The sequence below is a fragment of the Sinohyriopsis cumingii genome, unplaced genomic scaffold (assembly GCF_028554795.1).
Source record: "Sinohyriopsis cumingii isolate HCF-2022 unplaced genomic scaffold, ASM2855479v2 utg001311l, whole genome shotgun sequence".
NCBI classification, from domain to species: domain Eukaryota; kingdom Metazoa; phylum Mollusca; class Bivalvia; order Unionida; family Unionidae; genus Sinohyriopsis; species Sinohyriopsis cumingii.
In genome coordinates, this window is record NW_028315981.1 from 360800 (window position 1) to 384446 (window position 23647).

At 34.8% G+C, this 23647-nt stretch overlaps 1 protein-coding gene across 1 annotated transcript in view; it reads right to left on the reverse strand.

The window, feature by feature from the left end:
- The window catches only part of LOC149772646 (uncharacterized), a 130463-nt gene that overhangs the window by 9008 nt on the left and 97808 nt on the right, over window positions 1-23647 (reverse strand). The window contains exons 30-35 of the mRNA XM_089947527.1: window positions 19910-20031; window positions 14030-14088; window positions 11537-11697; window positions 10630-10887; window positions 9532-9756; window positions 3539-3790 (exon numbers count right to left, since the gene is read on the reverse strand). Coding sequence (XP_089803653.1) covers window positions 3539-3790; window positions 9532-9756; window positions 10630-10887; window positions 11537-11697; window positions 14030-14088; window positions 19910-20031 — 1077 coding nt within the window. The remainder of the gene's footprint in view (window positions 1-3538; window positions 3791-9531; window positions 9757-10629; window positions 10888-11536; window positions 11698-14029; window positions 14089-19909; window positions 20032-23647) is intronic.

Consider the following 23647-nt stretch of genomic DNA (forward strand, 5'->3'; position numbering starts at 1 on the left):
GATAGATAGATAGATAGATAGATAGATAGATAGATAAGGTTATTTAGTGTTACAATGTTGTCAAAATATTTTGTCATATTGTATTGATTAAAACATCAGACTCCTGTGACTATACCTATGGCTAGCAGTCAGCTTCAGTTAAAATACAACTAGTTAAAACATTCTTCAATAATATAAATGCTCAGTAAGTTGTGTATTGTGTGTAATGGATTTAATAATTTTGAATTAGATCATAATAATTCCAGTAAATAAAGTGGGGTACAATAACAATGTGCTAATAATGTGATGACAATGTTGATCAGAGGTTATCTGTAATTAACTAACTTTATCTTTCTTTTAGATCATACAGCAGAAAAGTAAACTAAATAGAGGATGTAGTATGTAGGTTAAGGAAGAAAATTTGAAAACTGGAGGATCCTACGGCCAAGACAGAATAGACATTAAGTTGTGACTGCTGCAGCAATGTTAAAGATCCAAACAGTAATCGGATGGAACAGCTTAAGTTGCAGATGGAGACATTCAGTAGTGACAATGGGCAGGATTTGATTAAATTATAGGCCCTGAACATCTTCACAAAAAAATTATCTGACAGGTCAGTCTCTTGGAAAAAGATTGGTCAAGTCAGGAGAAACCCCAATGGAAAGACAGCCCCTTGATGATGAAATATGCTTCAACAGTTGATTGCACACAGCTGCCCTAATATCTCTTGAAAAATTTTCAAAGAAAAATTACATAACATACAAAAACTGTTGCTAAGAGTATAAAAATGAATACTGGTTGTCAGTTTACATGTTCTTTGTTGCATATTAGAAATTTATCTGAAATTAAATATCAATTTTAAGATAATATGTTGCATTTTATACTTATTAAAAAACCCACATCTAAGGTTATTTTATGATTCAGGATGAAATAGGTATTTGTGAGTTTGTCAGTTAATCAAATTTTTTTATAGGAACTGTTCATGAAATCATGAATCATTCATGAGAAACTTTGTTCATCATAGTTCATGAATATGTTCAATGATGATGACCCAATTTGTGAACTTGTATGAACTGTTTTCAGTTCATGCACATTCATGAATAGTTCATGAACCTTTTGATGAACATTCATGAATGGTTCATGAACCAGTTTCATGAACCATTCAAGAACATTTCATGCCAGTTCATGAATTATTCATGATTATTTCGTAAGAGTAATGTACAGACCAGTCTGCATCAATTGCAAGATTCCATCTAGAGGTGAGACCAGAACCAAACTTCATCATTTTCATTTAGGACCAGGCCTGACCAAGGGATGACTCCATGCGTAAAGTTTCATGACAATCCTCCAAACAGTTTAGGAGAAGTAGCAATAACAAACTTATCCTACTGGTAAGAAGGCTGGAGAATCATGCTATAAGTTATCCTACTGGTAAGAAGGCTGGAGAATCATGCTATAAGTTATCCTACTGGTAAGAAGGCTGGAGAATCATGCTATAAGTTATCCTACTGGTAAGAAGGCTGGAGAATCATGCTATACGTTATCCTACTGGTAAGAAGGCTGGAGAATCATGCTATAAGTTATCCTACTGGTAAGAAGGCTGGAGAATCATGCTATAAGTTATCCTACTGGTAAGAAGGATGGAGAATCATGCTATAAGTTATTCTACTGGTAAGAAGGCTGGAGAATCATGCTATAAGTTATCCTACTGGTAAGAAGGATGGAGAATCATGCTATAAGTTATCCTACTGGAGAATCATGCTATAAGTTATTCTACTGGTAAGAAGGCTGGAGAATCATGCTATACGTTATCCTACTGGTAAGAAGGCTGGAGAATCATGCTATAAGTTATTCTACTGGTAAGAAGGCTGGAGAATCATGCTATAAGTTATTCTACTGGTAAGAAGGCTGGAGAATCATGCTATACGTTATCCTACTGGTAAGAAGGCTGGAGAATCATGCTATAAGTTATTCTACTGGTAAGAAGGCTGGAGAATCATGCTATACGTTATTCTACTGGTAAGAAGGCTGGAGAATCATGCTATAAGTTATTCTACTGGTAAGAAGGCTGGAGAATCATGCTATAAGTTATCCTACTGGTAAGAAGGCTGGAGAATCATGCTATAAGTTATCCTACTGGTAAGAAGGCTGGAGAATCATGCTATAAGTTATCCTACTGGTAAGAAGGCTGGAGAATCATGCTATAAGTTATCCTACTGGTAAGAAGGCTGGAGAATCATGCTATACGTTATCCTGGTTTATGACTAATAGAACTAAAAACTGTACTGTATACTTTATTCTGTAATAAGATAAATTTCGAGCAGATCATGGTCTTCAATGTTTTCATTAAATTATAAGCTGTATAAACCGTAGTAAAGGCCTAGATCTGCTACTGCATTATACAACTGCAGGTCTTGCCTACACTGTTATTAGATGAGTGCATGCAATTATTTTATTACTACAATCATCAGCCAGAGAAAACTGATGAAGAACAGTTTTCAAGGGTATATATAGAAAATGTAATATATTTAATACATACATGACAAAATGTGATGCAACAGTGCCTACAGGAACAAGTGTAATGACCAATACAAGGCATAATAAATATGATACATATTTGCTCCAAGTCCAACTGCAAACTGTAGAGACCCAGATCTGCCATCACATAAAGTGCCAGCAGATCTAGGATGATGCAGTTTAAGAGTAATCAATATAATAAACAACATAGACCCTGATCTACTGTCACATTATGTGATGGCAGATCATGTTCTATGTTTTGTATGTTGGACTTAACTATTAACACATTAACCCCTGGAGCTTTTTGCCATTTTTGTCTGAAAATTGAGTAGGAAACACATTCTGAAAGCTATTTCTGAATAGACTTGAAAACACCAAATCCCCGGTCATCTTTCAATAACATACTGCCTAGTTGTGTTAGAAACAGAATTTTTCGTTGGCTATTTGACTTGCACATGAGCAAAAGGGTAAAAGTTGGACTTCTTTTTTTTTTTTTTTTGCTAAATGGAGCCATTATTTTTCTAATTCTAAATGCCCATCTTATCCTACTTTTCTAATTCCAAATGCCCATCTTATGCTACTTTTTGCAAAGGCTCATCTGTCTGTTTGCAGTTCATACCAGTTCGCCTTAGATCTGAGACCAAAAAGTCTAAAATCCTAACACAAAATGGGATTCCGACCACGGGCGAATTTTGCGTAACAAAAAAGTCGGGTCCAAAAAATGAGGTTTTTCTATTTTTATTTTGTAGTGCAACTAGATTTTCCAGATTATTTGGTATCATTGTAGAGCTACATCTGTCTACCTTTCTATAATATCACCCAATTTAGTGTATCATGCATGACCGTGACGCTAAAGAGCTCGGCAGTAGGCTACTACCTCCTGCCCCATAAAGTCGTCGCTAGGGGTTAATATGGTATCACTGGGTCAAGGGAAATGTGTACTTTCCCAAAATAAATCCTTGAAGTTAGCTAATCAGAATTCAAGAACTAATCATGTGATTTAATAAGTAAACTTTAACTTGGCATTATAACTTTACATTACCTGACATTCCTGATGGGCATGACTTGATATCGTAAGTGTCTTGCAGTGTTCTTGACCACTCTGTGCCCCATACGTCAGTTTCATTGTTACAGGCCACACTCTGTCCTGACCCTAGTAATATTACAGATATATTGGCTTGCTTCTTCTCTCCTGGTCCAGCACTATTTACCCCATTACATTCGTATACAGTTCTAGAAGTTATATTTCTGCGTGTTAATATGTATGTTGTACCAGCTATGGAGAATGATTCCTCTGAAATATAAAGAAAATTCTAGCTGATACTGTGAATCTTTGGATTGAAATTTGTATGACACTATTGCCATACAAGTTGGTAATTAAACTATTAAATGTATTACCTCATGACACTAAGTGATCAGTAGCATTTAGAAAACACATATCCCTATAAGCTCCTGTGCTTTGTCTCAAACCTCTCTAAATTTGTATGCCCTAAGGTTAAATTCCTGATTGTAAAAACAGACCCAGCAGTCAATTTTTGAAGAATATCTGAATTTATCTTCATTAATGTATATATATAAGTATAAGGTAGGGGATCTTGACGTGTCAGTCCCTAACCCTCCACCTTTATCTGCTACTAAGAGAAACATCTGTATGATAAATAGAACCAAACTAATGCATAACATCCAAGCTAACCTAACAACTTGCTTACCTCCTACCGCAGAACAACTCGATAACTGCCTGCGTTCATTGCTTGACAAACATGCCCCAGCAACCAAGTGCAGAGTATCAATTTAAAAGTGTTCTCCAAGGTATAGCAGTGTTAGGGACCAACTTCACACTGCTAAAAGAGACCGCCATGAAGCTGAGAGGCTTTGGGTTTCCACCAGACTCACTATTCATAAGTAAATCTATGAAGCTGCTAAGAAGAATATCACAAATATAACCCATGCAGCGAAATCAGCTCACTACACTACTAAGATCATGGAAAGTTCCAGCTGCAAAGAGCTCTTCGAGATTACTAACAAGCTAATGTTAAGGAACAAATCTACACCACTTCCAACTACCTTCTCTCCAGTCGACCTTCCGGACATGTTTGCAAATTTCTTCTGTGACAAAGTACAAACCATTAGAGATAAGCTTGACACCATAATTTCAATTGACTCATCATCACCATACAGCTGGGATACAGAATTTGAGCGGCAACCATTAGCAGCATTTGAACCTGTCTCTATGGATTTTGTACGTACAATCCTGATGAAGATTGCACCAAAGTCATGTGAACTTGATCCAATTTTAATATCAGTGCTGCTTGAGTGCTTAGATCCAGTATTGCATTCACTAACTGATGTTATTAATACCTCTCTCTCATCCATGGAATTCCATTTAGACCATAACTATTTAAAGAACTACCGCCCAGTTTCTAATCTCCCATTCATATAAAAAATCTTAGAAAAGGTTGTTCTATCCCAGCTTGTATCTCATCTAAATTCAAACAGTCTTTTCAGCAACGTACAATCTGGATATCACCCTTGCCACAGTACTGAAGCTACTCTTCTAAAAGTAGTTAATGACATTCTCTCTGCGTTGGATGGCAGAAAGATTACAGTCCTCACCCTCCTTCATTTGTCTGCAGCATTTGACACAATAGACCATGATATATGACTTCACTGTCTCCAGCATGTATTTGGCATTCATGATACAGCCTTACTGTGGTTCAAGTCCTACTTGGTTAACAGGACACAAATTGTATCTGCAAATGGAATACACTCCAGCCCAGTTGATAAACATTGTGGTGTTCTACAGTGGTCTGTTCTTTGACCTGTTGTCTTCATTCTGTACACTCAGTCACTCTCAAGTGTCATAGATCATCATCCAGTGTCTCACCAATTGTACGCTGAGGACACCCAAATATACAAATCTAGCCACCCAAATGAAGTTGATGCTACCATCCAAGGTATAGAGAGGTGCATTTCTGATTTGAAATCATGGATGACATGTAACAAGCTGCAGATGAATGATGATAAAACTGACGCCATTCTGATCACAACACAAAGACTTTCTCATTCACATCCTTTACCTCAAACAATAAATATCAGCAACACCAAAATTAAATTCACACAATCAGTACAAAACCTAGGTGTTACTCTGGACAGATCTCTCACAATGAAACCAACATGTCATGAACATATGCAAGACTGCATATCTTGAGCTGAGACACATCAGCTCAATTCGCAAATATCTTTCAGTTGATGCCACTAAAACACTTGTGTGTTCATTAGTACTTTTAGACTGGACTATTGTAACTCAATTCTGTCTGGTTCATCTCAGTATATACTCCAGAAACTTCAAAAAGTTCAAAACACAGCTGTTCGGATCATACTTAGACTACCACGATCAGAGCACACCTACCCTCTGCTCTGTACCCTACACTGGCTATCCATTCGCTCCAGAATCAAACACAAAATTTGTTCTCTGTGCTAAGTTTCACTGTCGGACTCTAGTCCAACATACCTATCTGACCTCACCCATGTGTACACACCAGCAAGATACTTATCCTCCACTTCTGACAATCGTATACTCATTATTCCCACTATGAAAACAAAGTCAGATGGATGGCATTCTTTTGCATACCAGGGACCAGCAACGTGGAATGAATTGCCCACTGAATTTAGACACAAAGACAGTGATCACGTTCAAGAGGGCTCTCAAAACTCACTTATTTTGAGTGCAAGAACAAACTTAAAGACCTAATAATGTTTCCTACCTTAAATATTCTCAGCATGTTTTTTTTTATTTTATGTTTTCTAATTTCATGGTGTTTGTTTCTGTAATCATATCATTCTTTGTTTTTTTTCTTATAGGTGTTGTGTAATGTTGTAAAGCGCTTAGAGCTTCTAAAGATTAGGCGCTATACAAAGTCCTCATTATTATCTCAATACACCATTCCCCTGGTAACTCATGTCCAAATTACTTGCGAACCCACTTATAATGCAGGGCTAGATATGGACACCATATTTTTCCAGAACACAGCAAAAGAATCAACCCCTATCTGATAAACATTATGAAAATCACAATCAAAACTGGTAAATAAAACCCTTAAAGGTATGTTCATTTTATTGTTGAAAACAATGTTTAGTGCCTGGAAGTTTGAATCTACATCACAAAATTCACAACTTTCAATAAGAAATAAAATATTGTATTAAATTGTTTCTTTAGAAAAAGATGTCAATGCACTGTAAAGTATGAATTTTCAAGGAAATTTTGTACACATGAAATGTCAATAATGTGTACTGGAGGCAACATTTTAAGAAATTAATACCAGCTGAATCAGTTTTGTCAATCAAATTTTCTGTTTTAGTTCTATCTGTTATTTCAGTTTCAGTGTAATAATAGTGTCATGTGGCCTACTGTAATCAGATGGGGAAAGTGTTAATCTACCATGTCACACCTATGTCCACAAGTATTTCTGTGAGAACCTAATTAAAGTGCTCCCATGTTTAGATCTCCACTTGCATAAGTGTTTGTTGTATTGTTACAGTCAGTTAAAAGTAGACTGGTTTGTACTATCACACTACTTATGTCTTTTGTATCAAATTAAATAAAGGAGGCAGAAAAAAAAAGCTAAAAGGTATGCAAATCCTATGTTATGAGCTAGTCATTGGTCAGTGATCTTGTGCCAAGTAAACTCATTTCAACTGACCAATCAAACCCGGTTATATATATTATTATTTAAGTACCAAAATTTAAGTATCTAAACAAAATCAGAGGTCTCTCCTGCTAATTTACACATGTGATCAAAGGCAGCAAGGAATAGCAAAGTGAGTACTTGGTGAATAAAAGCCTTGATTCACTTATTACAATTCATTATGGAGAAGCTTAAGTAAAAAAAATTATCCGTACAATAAAAGCACAATTCCTATTCAGTTTTTATTTTCTTATATATAAACATTATTTTGAGATCTTTATATTTTATAGAGTCCTAAATAATCAAATCTCTGGCCTTTTGTGTTAATTAATATACCTGTACAATGGTCCCTCAATATAAACCCCCTCAGTATACCAATGATAGCATATAACACCCCCCATCAAACCCCATCAGTATACTACTGACAGCATATAACACACCCCATCAAACCCCATCAGTATACCACTGACAGCATATAACTCACCCCATCAAACCCCATCAGTATACCACTGACAGCATATAACACACCCCATCAAACCCCATCAGTTTACCACTGACAGCATATAACACACACAGTTCTTAGCTCATGAAACATGATTATAAGGTACTCTCGCATCATTAAATTATATGCTAAGAGCCTTGCGTTTTAATGTACTATCAAGACATTCTTGTTAGAACATCCTCGATGTAATACTCCCTCACTTATGGGTGACTTGTATGGCTATCATGAACAGCATTGTACTGAGGGAGCACTTTATATGTTCTCAATAAAATCAGACACTTGTGAACTGCGATATATGAAATATGTCAAATGCATCCTAGATCATAGTGCAAGTCAGACCCAATCATAATAAATAACCGACAGATGGACAGTGGATTGACAGATACATACATACCATCACAGGATACCCCTTTCCCTGTGATGGAATGAAAACTCAGGGGGAGAGCACTAATCATATAGTTCAAACAAATGAAAATTTGCTACATGTAGCTTCACATGGGTCATATATACTACATTTAAGTAATCATGTAAACTAGATCTGATAGTTCAATCATAATGTTTACCTTTCTGCAGCATGTGATGCAATTTTAACCAATCCACATGCTTGTTACAAAGGGTTGTTAAAAATCTGTAATTATTACTTTATTTCTCAAGTTTGTACTGTGATGTGCTAAGAGTTCCTGTTTTACCTGATTAAGCAGAAAATTGTAGAATCCCAATACCACTCAAAAACATAGCACTGCAGTTGTCAGAACACTTGTCCATCAAGCTAGCTAACTCATTAGCTATTGAATAGGATAGATTCAAGGCTATCACTAAAAAAGTATAATAATTATGCTGAATTTGTGAAGTAGATGATACATACATACATACATACATACATACATACATACATACGTAAATACATATATGCATGCATGCAAGCACTCACACACACACATACATACATACATACATACATACATACACAGATACATACATACATACATACATACATACATACATACATACATACATACATACATTTTCACACCAAATCCAGTTTACTGTTACCTACTTATTGGCAACAAAATTGCAACATGGGTTGACCATGAGTACATATGGTACATCAAAATTAGGTCATTATGACTTGCTTTTAAGGTAAATACAGCAATGATCCTTATCACAGATCATGGCTATCTTCTGAGCTTCTGCCTACTATTTATGTGTACCCTTTCGAGTAGTTCTGTTATCTCTTTTGGGGAATTTGTTATTGTTTTTATAAATATATGTGATTATAAACATTGAACCTCTTTATGTAGTAAATTCATTAGGTGATGAAGACATATAATGATAAGTTATATGAACTATACATGAACATGTTTCACTACACTATGACAATTCATGCAGTGAGTGATCAATTTTCTAGCATTGTGACTTCATGAAGACTTTCCAATATGCAGTCCACTTCTTATATACTATCCTTAAGATCTGGTTGAATATAACAACTGATGTAGGTGATATGTGACACAGACCCTTACAATGTGAACAAGAATGAGACCGGTTTTCTGCTTATGCATGCAAGACCGAACTCCAAGCATACAAGACATACAATTCAAACATATTGCACAATAATATTACTATCCACAATTTTTTGGTAAATAAAGATAATGATAAAAAATGTGTGACTTCATAATTAAAATACATCACCAGTCTTGCAAAATACATTACTGACACTGAAGTTCTTCCAAAAGTTATATATTAAGTTTTGCCATTTAGTGGAAATAGACAGTCAGCAGACAGATAGAAAGGTAGAAGAAAGCAGACAAAATAGATAAAGATCCCATAACATGCACATGTATTATTAACCTGAAAGCTTGCTTGTTGAATTGAAGTTAATACCATTTCTGTTCCAAACCATCTGAGATAATGTCACATTGTTTTCGACCTTACAAGTAATGTTGACTGTGGCTCCAGCATCTACAGTCTGTGTCAATGGTTGTATCGATACCACAGGTTGACTCAATACATAGACAGATATATTCATTGTTGATGGTCGCAAGAATTGATCCATAATAACACATTCGTAAGTACCTTTAATAAGAAAGAAACAAAACATAATTAAACCGTGGCAATGGTGAGCACTTTGCACATATAAATATACTTATGTCTCCCCTGCATACTTTTACTACTTTATGAAGATAAGTCTGTAGCAGCTAAATGCTCACAAACCTTCTGAAAATAGTGTGTGCATAAACTGCTTAGTTAACATGCATATCTTCATATAATTACCAAGTTTTATAGCAATCTATTAAAAAAGCAAGATTCTGCCTTACACTTCATACAGCTATAAGACATAATGAGGGGTAATTGGAAAAAAAATTGTGAAATCAAAGTGATTTTTTAATTAAAAAATGCACATCTTCGATGACAAGACACAGTTTCAAAGCAATTCATTAAAATCTGTCAGACAGCTCAGTTCACAAGATTTTGTCCTACACTACATCAGGCTACAAGTCCAAACAACTCCACCAAAACTTGCAGAAGCAGTGATATCATGCATATCTTGTAATTTAACTGACAAAGTTTCATGATGATCCACTTCTATCGGAAAAACTAGCTGCACTCAAAATATTCTGGCATACAGTGTATTCAACTGCAAGTCAAAAGGGCCATAACTCTTTCAAAACTGCAGGAACAGAGTCAGTTGAACATGATGGTGATGATCAAATATGCTACATTTCATGTTGGGAATTCTACATGTATTAAAAACTTCTAAGGCACTGCTGAAGCTGTTTAGATTTGCAACACGTGTAATAAAGAGAATGTTGGTATACCTCTATGTTACTTTCATTACTGTGGCTGAAATTTCTTTGGATTTTGTACTTAAGGATATTGTACATGATCTAAACACACAGCTAACTAAAATGACTGCTTAATATTAGATACAGCTCTTATATTTCTTACCTGAATCTGAAGACTGTATTGGACGAAATGACACACTGTTAAATATTTTCTGTGGTGTGTCAGAGTCTACTATAATATCTGAGATGCTTATCCGAGAGCCGTGTACAGGACTCATGCTATTCTGGTTGTATTTCCAGGTGAACTCGGGCTGTGCATTTCCAACTACTGTCGCTATACAGGTAATATTTACTGTACTTCCATTATTAATACCAGCTGAATCAGTGACATTCATAATAGTATCCAGTATGGAGTATCCATCTGAAATGTACACATGATGAAAATAACTAAATTTGTGCTTGCAAAATGCATATACCCAAAATATTTTCTGTATAACTGAGCTAACAAGATTTGATATGATGGGAAGATGGACATAATAATGGAATATATGTGTGATTTGGATTTTAATGTAGCTTTAACAATTTAAATATATCGCTAGGATGTCTGCAGTGTGGCAGTTTATAGTGATATCTAGCACTGGGCATCATGCTGCAGACATGTAGCATCATGTCCCACCCAGTCACATTATCCTGATACCAGGCTGACCAGTCCTAACATTAACCTCTTAATGCTGAGTGCCAAGTGATGCAGCTGTTAGTACCATTTGTATATTTCTTTCGTATGACTCAGCCGAGGCTTGAACCCATGACCAAGGCAGACGCTCTAGACCAACCAAGCCGTTAGTAATTGAATGCCATGCTGAATAAAACATTTACTTTCGCAAATGTAGCCATAATTTAATTTACAAAGTCATGGCATATTATTTAAATTTGTATATGTGTGTTTATAATTTTTGTCCAATGATGGATTGAATAAGACATTTCATCTGGCATTAACACCTTATAATCTGTTTATAACCTGGTTTCTTAGATGGTATCATCATATAATAGGAATTATGTCACCGACATACCTCCAATGTAAGCTATAAAAAATGTGGAATCAACTGCTATTGTGGTTCCATTCAGTCCAATGTATCCTGAAGACACTGACTGCTTAAGTGCAGCTTGAATGGTATTTATATTCCCAGTCTGGTCCACTGACACTTTGGCATCTGCTATAACACTACCTCTCCTGAATGAAATAAAAGATAATGATACAGTCAATTATAAACCATCATTATTAGAAATCAGTGTATCATAAAGGGTACAGCTTGCTACAGTTTGCTTAAGTGGGCTTTAAACAGGAAATTAGGAGAATATAAATTCATGGCTATAACTCCTCTAAATGATAAAGCGGAATAATGGTAGTCCCATGTATTTAAGGTCTTATCAATCATTATAAATGTGCATCAAAAGGTAGTAAAGTTGTATTGTCAATAGCTAGGTTTGGAAAATGGAACATCAGGGGCTATAACTCATGTACATGAAGTTGTAGAAGGCAGGAAATCAAATTCTTTCAAGGTCTGTATAAAAATGCATGACAAATATTTTTGAAATCCAATCATTCCTGGTCAAGTAAAGTTGCAGAAACCAAATTCAGCATAGCAGGCAAAATGACACCTATTTCCTGTAAATGACTCTGTGAAAAATGGAAATCACAGGCATCAAGACCTCATGAAATTCAAGCTGCATTCAAAATTTGGTTGAAATTCCACCCATTCAAGGTATTGTCAATATAATGGTGCATGGTAAGGTATGGCTGATGTTCAACAGTAAAGTTTTTTGTACCAACCAAAGTTAGATGGAGAGGCAATTAGGGGACCTTACTTCTTTTAATGATGTTGTGAAACTACTGAAATAAAACTCATTCACATCACACACATCTCATCAATATAAAACTGCATGCAAATCTGGTTGGACTTTGATTAGTAATGTTAAGCTGTATTAATGATATTTAAGCATTCAGGGGCTACAACTCCTCAAAATGACAAAGAAGGCTCAGAATCGAATACATTCAAAGTCTCGTCAATATATGGCTTCATTGTGAATTTAATTAAAATCTATTAACTTCAAGTGAAGTTAATTGTGGAAACCAAACTGTTCACAAAAAGATTTACAACTGGGTAGACTGACAGATGGACAGACAAAACATGACTGATGCAGAATCTCATCATTATTGGACTCTGCCAACTTTGTTAACTTCAAATAGAAAACTGCAACAAAATATACATAGTCACACACATTTTTGAGGGATTCATGTAACCAAGAAGGAATTGCTGTTAAAGCTATACCCATATGACCTTTATCCATTCTATCCGATAACATAAATTGCTATATTTGTTTAAGGACGACTGCTTGTGAAATATTGGAGTATTTATTTTTTGGTCAAACTGATATTTCTACGTATACAGGTAAGAATCCAAGCAATTGTAACTTACTTAAAATTTTTATCAATAGGTACACCTTTAATGGTCATTATATAAAAATGTAGGGGAGAAAAGTACTCTTTCACTAACCAGCCATAAAATAAAAGCCGAATATGTATGTAAAAACTGGTGAAATTTGCACAGTTTGAATATCAGAGACTTCTTATCAGATACACTATAGAAAATGGTTATTTTTCAGAAAGACATAATTATTGAGATCACATCAGTTTTCTTCAACAGAAAGTCTCTACTGATGATTTCTGGCAAGTCATAAATCACAAAAGGTCTTGCATCCATTTCACAGACATTTTCATTTTTCTTTCACAGCACTGTTAATACAGTTATTGCAACTGAGTAAGAATTGTTCTTTTTCATTGTTTTATAAAAAAAAAAAAAATTTCAACCATGCCATTTTACATCAATCTCTCCAAGATTTCAAAGCACTATGACACACTTAGGCAAAACATTATGACATCATAATGAAATTATCACAGTATGCTTTGAGTTTACAAAAGCAATCCACTGAAAAAAGTCAGACCTTTTTTTTAGTTGCTGCAAAAAGGGAAAGAAGTGCTCTGTGACAACCAGTGTCTCACTTGTGTCTTTGTGTTAAAGCATCCTTCCTGTACATAAGCTATCAAAACTTTTAACATAACTAGAACACTTAAATTTCACCAAGTTTCAACATGTGTGAGATAATAATCATGAATATGCAGGTGATAAACATGTCTCATCATGCTTACTCAGGTAAGACAATCACCATGATTTTGCAGGTGATATGTATGTCTAAACATGCTTACTTAGGTAAGACAATCAAAATGATTATGCTGGCAATACCTATGTATGAACATGTTTACTCAGGTGAGACAATCACCATGATTATATACTGTATATATGTCACAAATAGGTGAATTTAAAACTTCAAGTTGCAGCTGGAACTGGGAAGAAGAAAAAAACAATTCTAACTGTTTTCATAGCGAAGTGATAAAAATACCATTATAAAGTAAAAGAAAATTACAAAATGACACTTGTCAAGTACTTTCAGGCCTCCATATTTAATAACAATAAACAAGACACTTTTGTGTGTATTCATACTACCTGAAACTCCACAGACTGGCTCCTGAGTAACCTTGAAAATGTCCAAGAAGCATATCAAGCTGAAAAAATAGGGTAAAATGAACCTTAAATTTTCTTTCCTACGTGAATGAAATAAATAGCTAACACAAATGTTGATGTGTACTATATTATAGTATCATATGCAGGAGGAACAAAATGAAAGAAAAAAAACTGTATGAAAATGTATAAACACCTATAAAGATGGTTGTCGCAACCAAGATTTAGACACGAATTCCATTTTGTTATATTTGACATCATCAGATGTAAACATTTTACTTTCTGAATGTGGCAAATATCCAAATTTTTAATAATAATAATAATAATAATAATAAACTCCATTATTTAAAGATTTAAGATAAGAAAAAGAATCTGATTTTAACTCCTGTTTAATACCTTTCTGACTGCAATATCAATACTTAAATAATGAATAATGTTTACCTAAAAAAAGTAGAAAACCAAGCATCATTTATAAAATTCCACTCTTCTGAAGCTTTTGCTTATCATCAGGCATGTTATTAAATATACCTGTCCCGGTTATTATTACTTAAGTGTTATTGTGAATAGTGTAAAATACTATCAGTATGATGATTATTATCATTATTATTATTATTATTATTTTCAGCTACCAGAAGAAAAAAATAATTGGCAGTTCTTTTCACACTAAATATATATTTAAGATTTAAGATCTCTTTAGAAGATGGTAATGAAGAACCCTTAGAGAAGTTTATAAGACTTATTAAGTGATTTTGGAATGTTGAACTAAAATATGAAATGCTTTTGCCAAACAGGTTGTTGTTGTTGTTGTTGTTGGGTTTAACGCCATTTTTCAGCACGATAGGCTATACATGGCGGCCAGTATGCCAAACAGGTAAATAGGCATATCTTTTGTCGGGATCAAATAGTGTATTATGCTATAATCTATTTCAGTGGATGGTACCTGAATCATGCAAGAAGCAAGAGTGAATACAGGATTTTAGTCTGAAGTGATTTGTATAGAAGAGATGGTTCAGTGTAATTCAAATGTCTAAACATTCTTGTTTTTCATGTGAACAGTTTTAACAAGTGGGAGAGGGAACGTAACCATCTGACACCATCATGCCACAAATGGATTTTCATATGGAAGTGAAGTAACGTTTTCCAAAGCCTGCAGAACAAATATGTGAAGAGTTTCCCGCATAAAGGACAAAACAGCTGTGAGAGATTCCTTACACTGAAGAGCTTGCCTTTCTGTGTAACAGCCTGAATCCCTGGAATCTTTCCTTACTAATTCATTGGATATGATCTACAGCATACATCTGCTGACTCTCCTTAACCTGCTCAATGTGCTTCATTTAAAAAAGCCAATTTAACAGCTAATAAAATATATTTTGTATACAATGTGCTATTACAAAAGAAATTCAACAGAATATCAATCTATCATGTTAATCCATTAAGAAGTTCCATTTTAACAAACTTTAAAGTGTTAGAAACTACTGATATATTAAACAAGTCTGCAAAATAAAGTTTAACTTTGATGAATACAAATTATGAATGTGTAATACATTCTTCCACATTTCCTCTGATTTTTTTTCACAGATTCGAAAGGTGACCAAAGAAACTGTATGATTAACACCAAACAAGTATGAGTATGTGTAATGAGTCCTCAAAACAGTATGCATATGTAAAATGAGATATATCTAAAATGAGATAAATGGTTTAAATATTTTCACTTATAATGCTAAAATCAAACAGAAGCCAGTTCAGTTTCTAATTCAACATTTATCATTCATTAACATTTATCAATCATTAACATTATCATTCATTAACATCAACTCAAAACAATAACTGTATTTCACCAACAACACTCAGCAATGAAGTATCCCATGCACTTGGTTATTTCTCCAAATCTGTGCAGAAAGTACAGGACATAACAGTCTCTCCTGGGTCATGCTTTAGTGATTCAAGCACTTCCAGTACTTTTTTGGGAGCTTCCACTGATCCTACATGTGATCCCACTTTCTTGTCATCGAATTTCTCCCATTTCAGACTGCAATTAATTCTAGCCCAAGACCCTATATACCTTTTGTTAACACTAGTAATGAAATCAATGCTTGGGTAACATACAGTGGGATAATTTATGTGAGCAATTAGACTGCTTTGACAACAATCACACTAAATGTTTTTTGCACAGTTTAACAACTATTTATGCTGTGAGCTTTTGTTGTTATAGAACACACACACACACACACAAATATATATATATATATATATATATATATATATATATATATATATATATATATATATATATATATATACACCAGTTTTTTTTTCTCATCTGAGAAACATCACAAAAACATGCATAATAGATTTAATATATGTTCATATTTACTAAATTCTGAATATGACTTTGAACATATCTTTATTGTTACTATATGGTAAGTTTTAAGACTGGAAACTCGTTTTTTAATTTTATCAAAAATGTATTTATCAAATACAAATCAAATGCTAGTCTCTTTTGTATCAATTACTTCCATTAACCTAATGCTCAAGCTCATATGAGAAAATGCTTGTCATGTAAATCAATAAAACCTTGTTTATATTAACAATTCCTGCTGATACGATTTTCACATGAGCAGACTTGTTCACATGAGCAAAGTTTTGTTCATGTGTGCCAAAACTTAACAATTCTTGCTCAACAGGTATAAATTTCACATGAAGAGATTTCTCACATGAGCCAAGTCTTGCCCAGGTGAGGAAATACTTGCTTATATGAGCAAAATCTTGCTCATATTAACAATTCCTGCTCATGTGATTTTCAGATTTTGTTACATTCTGTTGCTCATATGAGTTCTAATTTGCATTAGATTAACATAAATAAAATCTCATGTGAGAATCTTTTGTGCAAGAGGGTAACCAATTTGTGTGCGGGCAAGACTAGTCAATATGTACCACTTCAGATGATGCCAATAATATAATAATAATAATAATAATAATAATGAGGACTTTGTATAGCACTTAATCTTTATAAGCTCTAAGCCCTTTACAACATTAGACAACACCTATAACACAAAAACATATAATGATATGATTACAACAAAAAAAACATGAAATTAGAAAACATAACAACATGCTGAAAATATTTAAGGTGGGAAACATTATTAAGTTTGTTCTTGCAGTCAAAATAGGTTGAGTTTTAAGAGTGCTCTTGAATGAGATCACTGTGTCTGTGTGTCTAAGTTCAGTGGGCAATTCGTTCCATGTTGCTGGGTCCTGGTATGCAAAAGAATGTTGTCCATATGACTTTGTTTTCAGAGTGGGAATAGTGAGTATATGATTGTCAGAAGAGGAGCGTAAGTCTCTTGCTGGTGTGTACACATGGGTGAGGTCAGGTAGGTATGTTCAACTGGAGTCCATCAGTGAAACGTAGCACATAGAACAAATTTTGTGTTTGATTCTGGATCGAATGGATAGCCAGTGTAGGGTACAGAGAAGCGGGGAGGTGTGCTCTGATCGTGGTACTCTAAGTATGATCCGAGCAGCTGTGTTTTGAACTTTTTGAAGTTTCTGGAGTAGATATTGAGATGAACCAGACAGAATTGAGTTACAATAGTCCAGTCTTAAAAGTACTAATGAACACACAATTGTTTTAGTGGCATCAACTGAAAGATATTTGCGAATGGAGCTGATGCGCCTCAGCTCAAGATATGCAGCCTTGCATATGTTCATGACATGTTGGTGCAATGTGAGAGTACTGTCCAGAGTAACACCAAGGTTTTCAACTGACTGTGTGAATTTAACATTGGTGTTGCTGATACTTATTATTTGAGGTAACGGATGTGAATGAGAAAGTCTTTGTGTTGTAATCAGAATGGCTTCAGTTTTATCATCATTCATCTGCAGCTTGTTACATGTCATCCATGATTTCACATCAGAAATGCATCTCTCTATACCTTGGATGGTAGCATCAACTTCAGTTGGGTGGCTAGATTTGTATATTTGGGTGTCATCAGGGTAATATTGGTGAGACACCGGATGATGATCTATGAGACTTGAGAGCGGCTGAATGTAAAGAATGAAGAAAACAGGTCTAAGAACAGACACCACAACATATATATCAACTGGGCTGGAGTGTATTCCATTTGCAGACACAGTTTGATTCCTGCTGACCAAGTAGGACTTGAACTACTGAACAGCTGTATCAAGAATGCCAAATACATCCTGGAGACGGTGAAGTACGATATCATGTACCAATTTTACTGAAATCTGTTAAAACCTCTGATATCAGCTACAGTCACAATATAGTTACATGTTGCATCAAGCTGAAAATCAAAAGATCACAGCAATAACTCTTTTACAAGCATCTTTTGAAAAAGTACCAAATTTCAAAACATTCCATCATGAAATCAGTTGCAGTCAAAATATCCAGCCATACAATGTGCCTTGATACAAGTCAAAAAGATCAATGGCACTAACAAAAATTATAAGAGCACAATTATTTATCAATATGTGCATCTTTGGATTGCAATCAAAACCTGCACCAAGTTTCAACAGCAATCCACCAAAAACCGCACAACTTCTATACTGACTTACAAGTTCCATAGAACTTATAAGAACCAGCAGATCAGTGTTGATTACTCCTAACAAATTCCACAGATGCAGATCAGCCAGTGCATAATGTGATGGCAGATCAAATCCTATGCAAATTCCAGTTGAACACTGCTTATAAGTGAGTATAATAGAGTATGTGTAGTCAAAAGATTATCTAATGGGATTAAGGAAAGACAGATGGAATAATAACTCTTATATTGCCATTTATACAAACTGCATAAACGCATTTGTTGGCACATAATGTGACAGCATAAGCTGATTTGTTGGTACATAATGTGACAGCATAAATCGATTTGTTGGCCCATAATGTGACAGCATAAACCAATTTGTTGGCACATAATGTGACAGCATAAATAGATTTGTTGGCATATAATGTGACAGCATAAACTGATTTGTTGGCACGTAATGTGACAGCATAAGCTGATTTGTTGGTACATACTGTGACAGCATAAATCGTTTTGTTGGCACATACTGTGACAGCATAAACCGATTTGTTGGCACATAATGTGACAGCATAAGCTGATTTGTTGGCACATACTGTGACAGCATAAATCGATTTGTTGGCACATAATGTGACAGCATAAACCGATTTGTTGGCACATAATGTGACAGCAGATATGAATATTTGCAGTTTGCAGTTAAACCTGGCTTAGAGTAAAGTATATACCATAGCTGTGGTCTGAAGATGGTATCAAGGATGGAAGTAAAGATGGATATATCGACTCCTATATTGATATCAGGATGATTATTCAGGCAAAATGCTGGACATAAAGTAGAATGACTCTAATGTGAATATGAAAATACTTTAAAGGAATTTATGACAGACTTTGAAAGAATTTAATACTAATGAACATTACTCCATGTATTTCATGACTTCCTACAAAAAATGACTTCCTGGTGGCCAAGTGGTCTAAAGCACTTGCCTTTACTGATCATTGCCATTTCACCTGTGTCCATTTGGGTTTGAGACTTGGGCTTGACCAATAATGGATGTGTCAGAAAACTGCCAGTAGCTTCTATGGGTTGGTGGTTCTTACCAGGGTTTCTTAGATTTTTCCTCCACCAGTTCTACTGGTTGCCACATATAGCCTATCTTGTGCTGAGAAATAGCATAAAACACAACAACAACAAAAGGCAAATGATACCACCATCAATGACCACAATTTCCATGTTCCCAAATAATTAGACTTGCATTCCTAATGTACCTTAAATATCTTCTAATATCAAAATACACTCATAATTTTCCATAAGAAGTCAGCAAAGTATACATACAGCTTGTACAAGTTTATCCCTTGTTGTGTTGTATTTTACGGTGCTGGGATCTTTCAAATCATCTGTAAAGTCCATTCCTGTCATGCGTATGGTGAAAGTTAAGCTTGTTAACACTGGAATAGCTGAAAAAATTTAGAAAGATTAAGCTATCAATAATTATCAAATACAAAAATTAAAACTATTTTGTAAATTCATAACATCATTCACTTTGGACTCTTTATAATGATATTAAAGCTGCCAATCTCCATGTTATTTGGACCTTGAAACTGTGTTATTCAACTGCCCGACACACACATGGTCATAATTAAGATGGACAGATAGGGAAATTTTGTTGGGTGCCCAGCCGGGTTGAGTTTCTCCACTCTCATTCTGACCAGTTTCCTAACCCCCTATCCCACTCCCATTTTTATCAACCATAAAACAATGTTTTGGGCACATTATGGTTTAAATTTTATTCTGGGGTTGGTACACTTGACCTGGCAAGATAAATTATTTATCTTGAAACCTGACTGGACTTCCAGGTATTTCCAGGTAGTGCCAAATGCAGCCAGGTCCAGGTAGCTGAATCAGGAACCCATTCACCACAAGTCATAATTGATCCACCATCATACAAAAGATAAAGATTTCTTATGATGATGTGCTGATATTTTGACAAAACTTCATATCGATGATGAAAAGCAAATTGTACACAAGACTTTCTGTTATTTTGAAAGCCATACTGGCAATACATCTATATATGTACAAGAATGCATTTGTGTACTAGGTCCAGTTTTTGTTTACTTGAAATTCATGTTTATTTCCTTCATTTCCAGTTTTGACTTCCCAGGTAATTATAATGTGCTAATATTTTGTAGATTTAATAACTTCAAGAAGAACTAAATGTGATTAAGACTGTATCTAGGATGCATTTATGCTGCTCTACAGATTGTGTCACGTTATACTGCTGCAAAATTGTGTTATGTTATACTGCAATACAAACTGTGTCATGTTATACTGCTATACAAACTGTGTCATGTTACGCTGCTCTATACATTGTGTCAAGTCACTATATCTGTGTCAAAATGTCACTGATCAAGCTGTTCTACACACTGTGTCATGTCACTATATTTGTGTTAGAATGTCATAATGATCAAGCTGTTTACACACTGTGTCATGTCACTATATATATGTTAGTCAAAATGTCATAATGATCAAGCTGTTTACACACTGTGTCATGTCACTATGTATATGTCAGTCAAAATGTCAATAATCAAGCTGTTCTACACAATGTGTCATGTCACTATATCTGTGTCAGTCAAAAATGTCAATGATCAAGCTGTTCTACACAAGGTGTCATGTCACTATATATGTGTCAGTCAAAATGTCAATGATCAAGCTGCTCTACACACTATATCAGTCATGTCACTATATATGTCAGTCAAAATGTTAATAATCAAGCTGTTCTACACACTGTCATGTCACTACATCAGTATCAAAATGCCAATGATCAAGTTGTTTTACACAATGTCATGTCACTATATGTGTCAAAATGCCAATGATATGGAAACAACAAATGATTTTAAGCTGGTAAATTAAGCCAATGCTTGTTCACCATCACAGATAAAAACCTGCTTATAGGTCAGGTCAAATGCAAACAAAAATGACCCTGACATTCCATCATATAATGTGCCAGTATATCAGGACATATGTTATTTGCTCTGCTGATTACTCCTAAAAAACTGCAGAGACCTGGATCTGCTCATGCATTATGGGAAGGCATATCTGGGTCTATAGAGTTTTCAGGTGGGCCTGACTTATAAGCACACATATATGGTATATTGTTCTGACTGCATCAACATGACTAAGTGCAGTGCTGCAGTGGTTAGATGTGCCAGACCCATGACCAAAATGGCGTAGGTTTGAATCCCACAATCATATCAGCCTGGGTTGGCTACCATGGTGTGCCATGGGCAAGGCACTTTACTCCAATTGCCTCAGCATTAATAACCTACTTGTGTTGCTGCACTGCAAAGCACCAAACCAAATAAGAACAAAAACTTCATTAATGTATGCAAAGTTAGTCACACTGCTGGCAATGTGGCCAAGGAGCTGGATATGGGTTAGCAATGCACAAAGGCAAGGTTAGAAAAAAACAAAAAGAACATGACAAAGTCAAATCTAAAATTATTATATCATAATTATGCAAAATAATTTTAGCATATGAATATCTGCATAAAATGATTAATTAAGAATTTTCTTCATTCTTTCCGAGTTATATCAAATTTCATGTATAAACTGGAGGCAAGTGCTACACAACCCTATCAATTGTTACAATTAAATCAAAACAGTGAACAATTTTTAAAACAGCCAATTATAATGACCAAGAGAAAAATATATTACCATATATATTTGCTTACAAGTTCAGTCTAGCTACAAACTGCAGACTCAGCTCTGCCATCACATAATGGACTGGAAGATCAGCATCTATGCAGTATGTTAGTAGTTAACAGCAGAACAAACAACATAGACCCTGAACTGCTGGCATGTTTTGTGATTGCAGATCGAGGTGTAAGATCATTATTCAAAAATAAATTTTTAAATGTGAACATGAATAGAGAGGTCAATTGTATATCTGCGTGATTGCTATTGACAGATCTGACTAGTTGCCAGTGTACCAAAAAGGCTAATTAGTAATAGCAATTTTTCTAGGCACATTGAGCTAACTTGCTGCACTCAATAATTAGGTAAATGACCACCATGCCTTGACTGTTGTACTTTCTGTATTATTGCAAAACATCAATTTCATTTTGTACATAGTCCTACTATTACTATGACTTACAATGAATGCCAAATCAACAAGGCACATTCTGGGTATATCCAGTTTGTTAGGAGTAATCAGCAAAACAAACAACATAGACCCTGATCTGCCTTTGCATTATGTGATGTTTGATTAGGGACTATGTTGTTTTCAGTTGGACTTGACTTATAAGTAAGTATATATGGCAATCAAATTCAAACAGTCTTTTTTTACACAGCTATCAAGCTCAAAATTATAATCCCTTGCAAATTCCTGCAATGTGTATTAAAATGTAGATACTGTACAGCAGAATCCTAAGAAAGGAGACAATAGGCCCTAGTGAGTATGAGAATAGCCTAGTAGCAATATAAATAGCATTTGGCGAATAATCTGGTCTAGTAGAATGTTTCTGTACAAGTTGGCTGCATTGTACAAGTGGGCTGCATTGTACAAGTTAGCTGCACTGTACAAGCTGGCTGCATTGTACAAGTTGGCTGCACTCTACCAAGTGGCTTTTAAGAAAAGTACCATAAAAGTGTTCTATTTTTAGTTTTAGTTACCATAATTAAATACAGATATGTATCTACTGTAAAAGTCTGAATGGCATTGATACTGGAGTGATACAAATTTGCCAAATTCTGTCAATCTTTTATGTTACAGAAAAGGTTATTTAATACTTTCTTTCAGAGTTTGGTACCAAGAGCAATTGTATTAGAATGGTGCGCTGCTGCCGTCTGCATTGGTATAAAAGCGCTGATGCCAGAATCCTCTCAAAACAAATCTGGTCAAAATTTTGTAATTGGTTTGTGAGAGATTATTTATTGGTTTTGGAAGGGTTTTGTTTGTTTGTTTGTTTTAAATTTAGTAATGGTGACCATATTTGGCAGCAATGCAACATCATATATCAAAGCTTGAAATACCTTGTTGAGAGATCAAATATTATTCTGAAGTTAAATAAAATT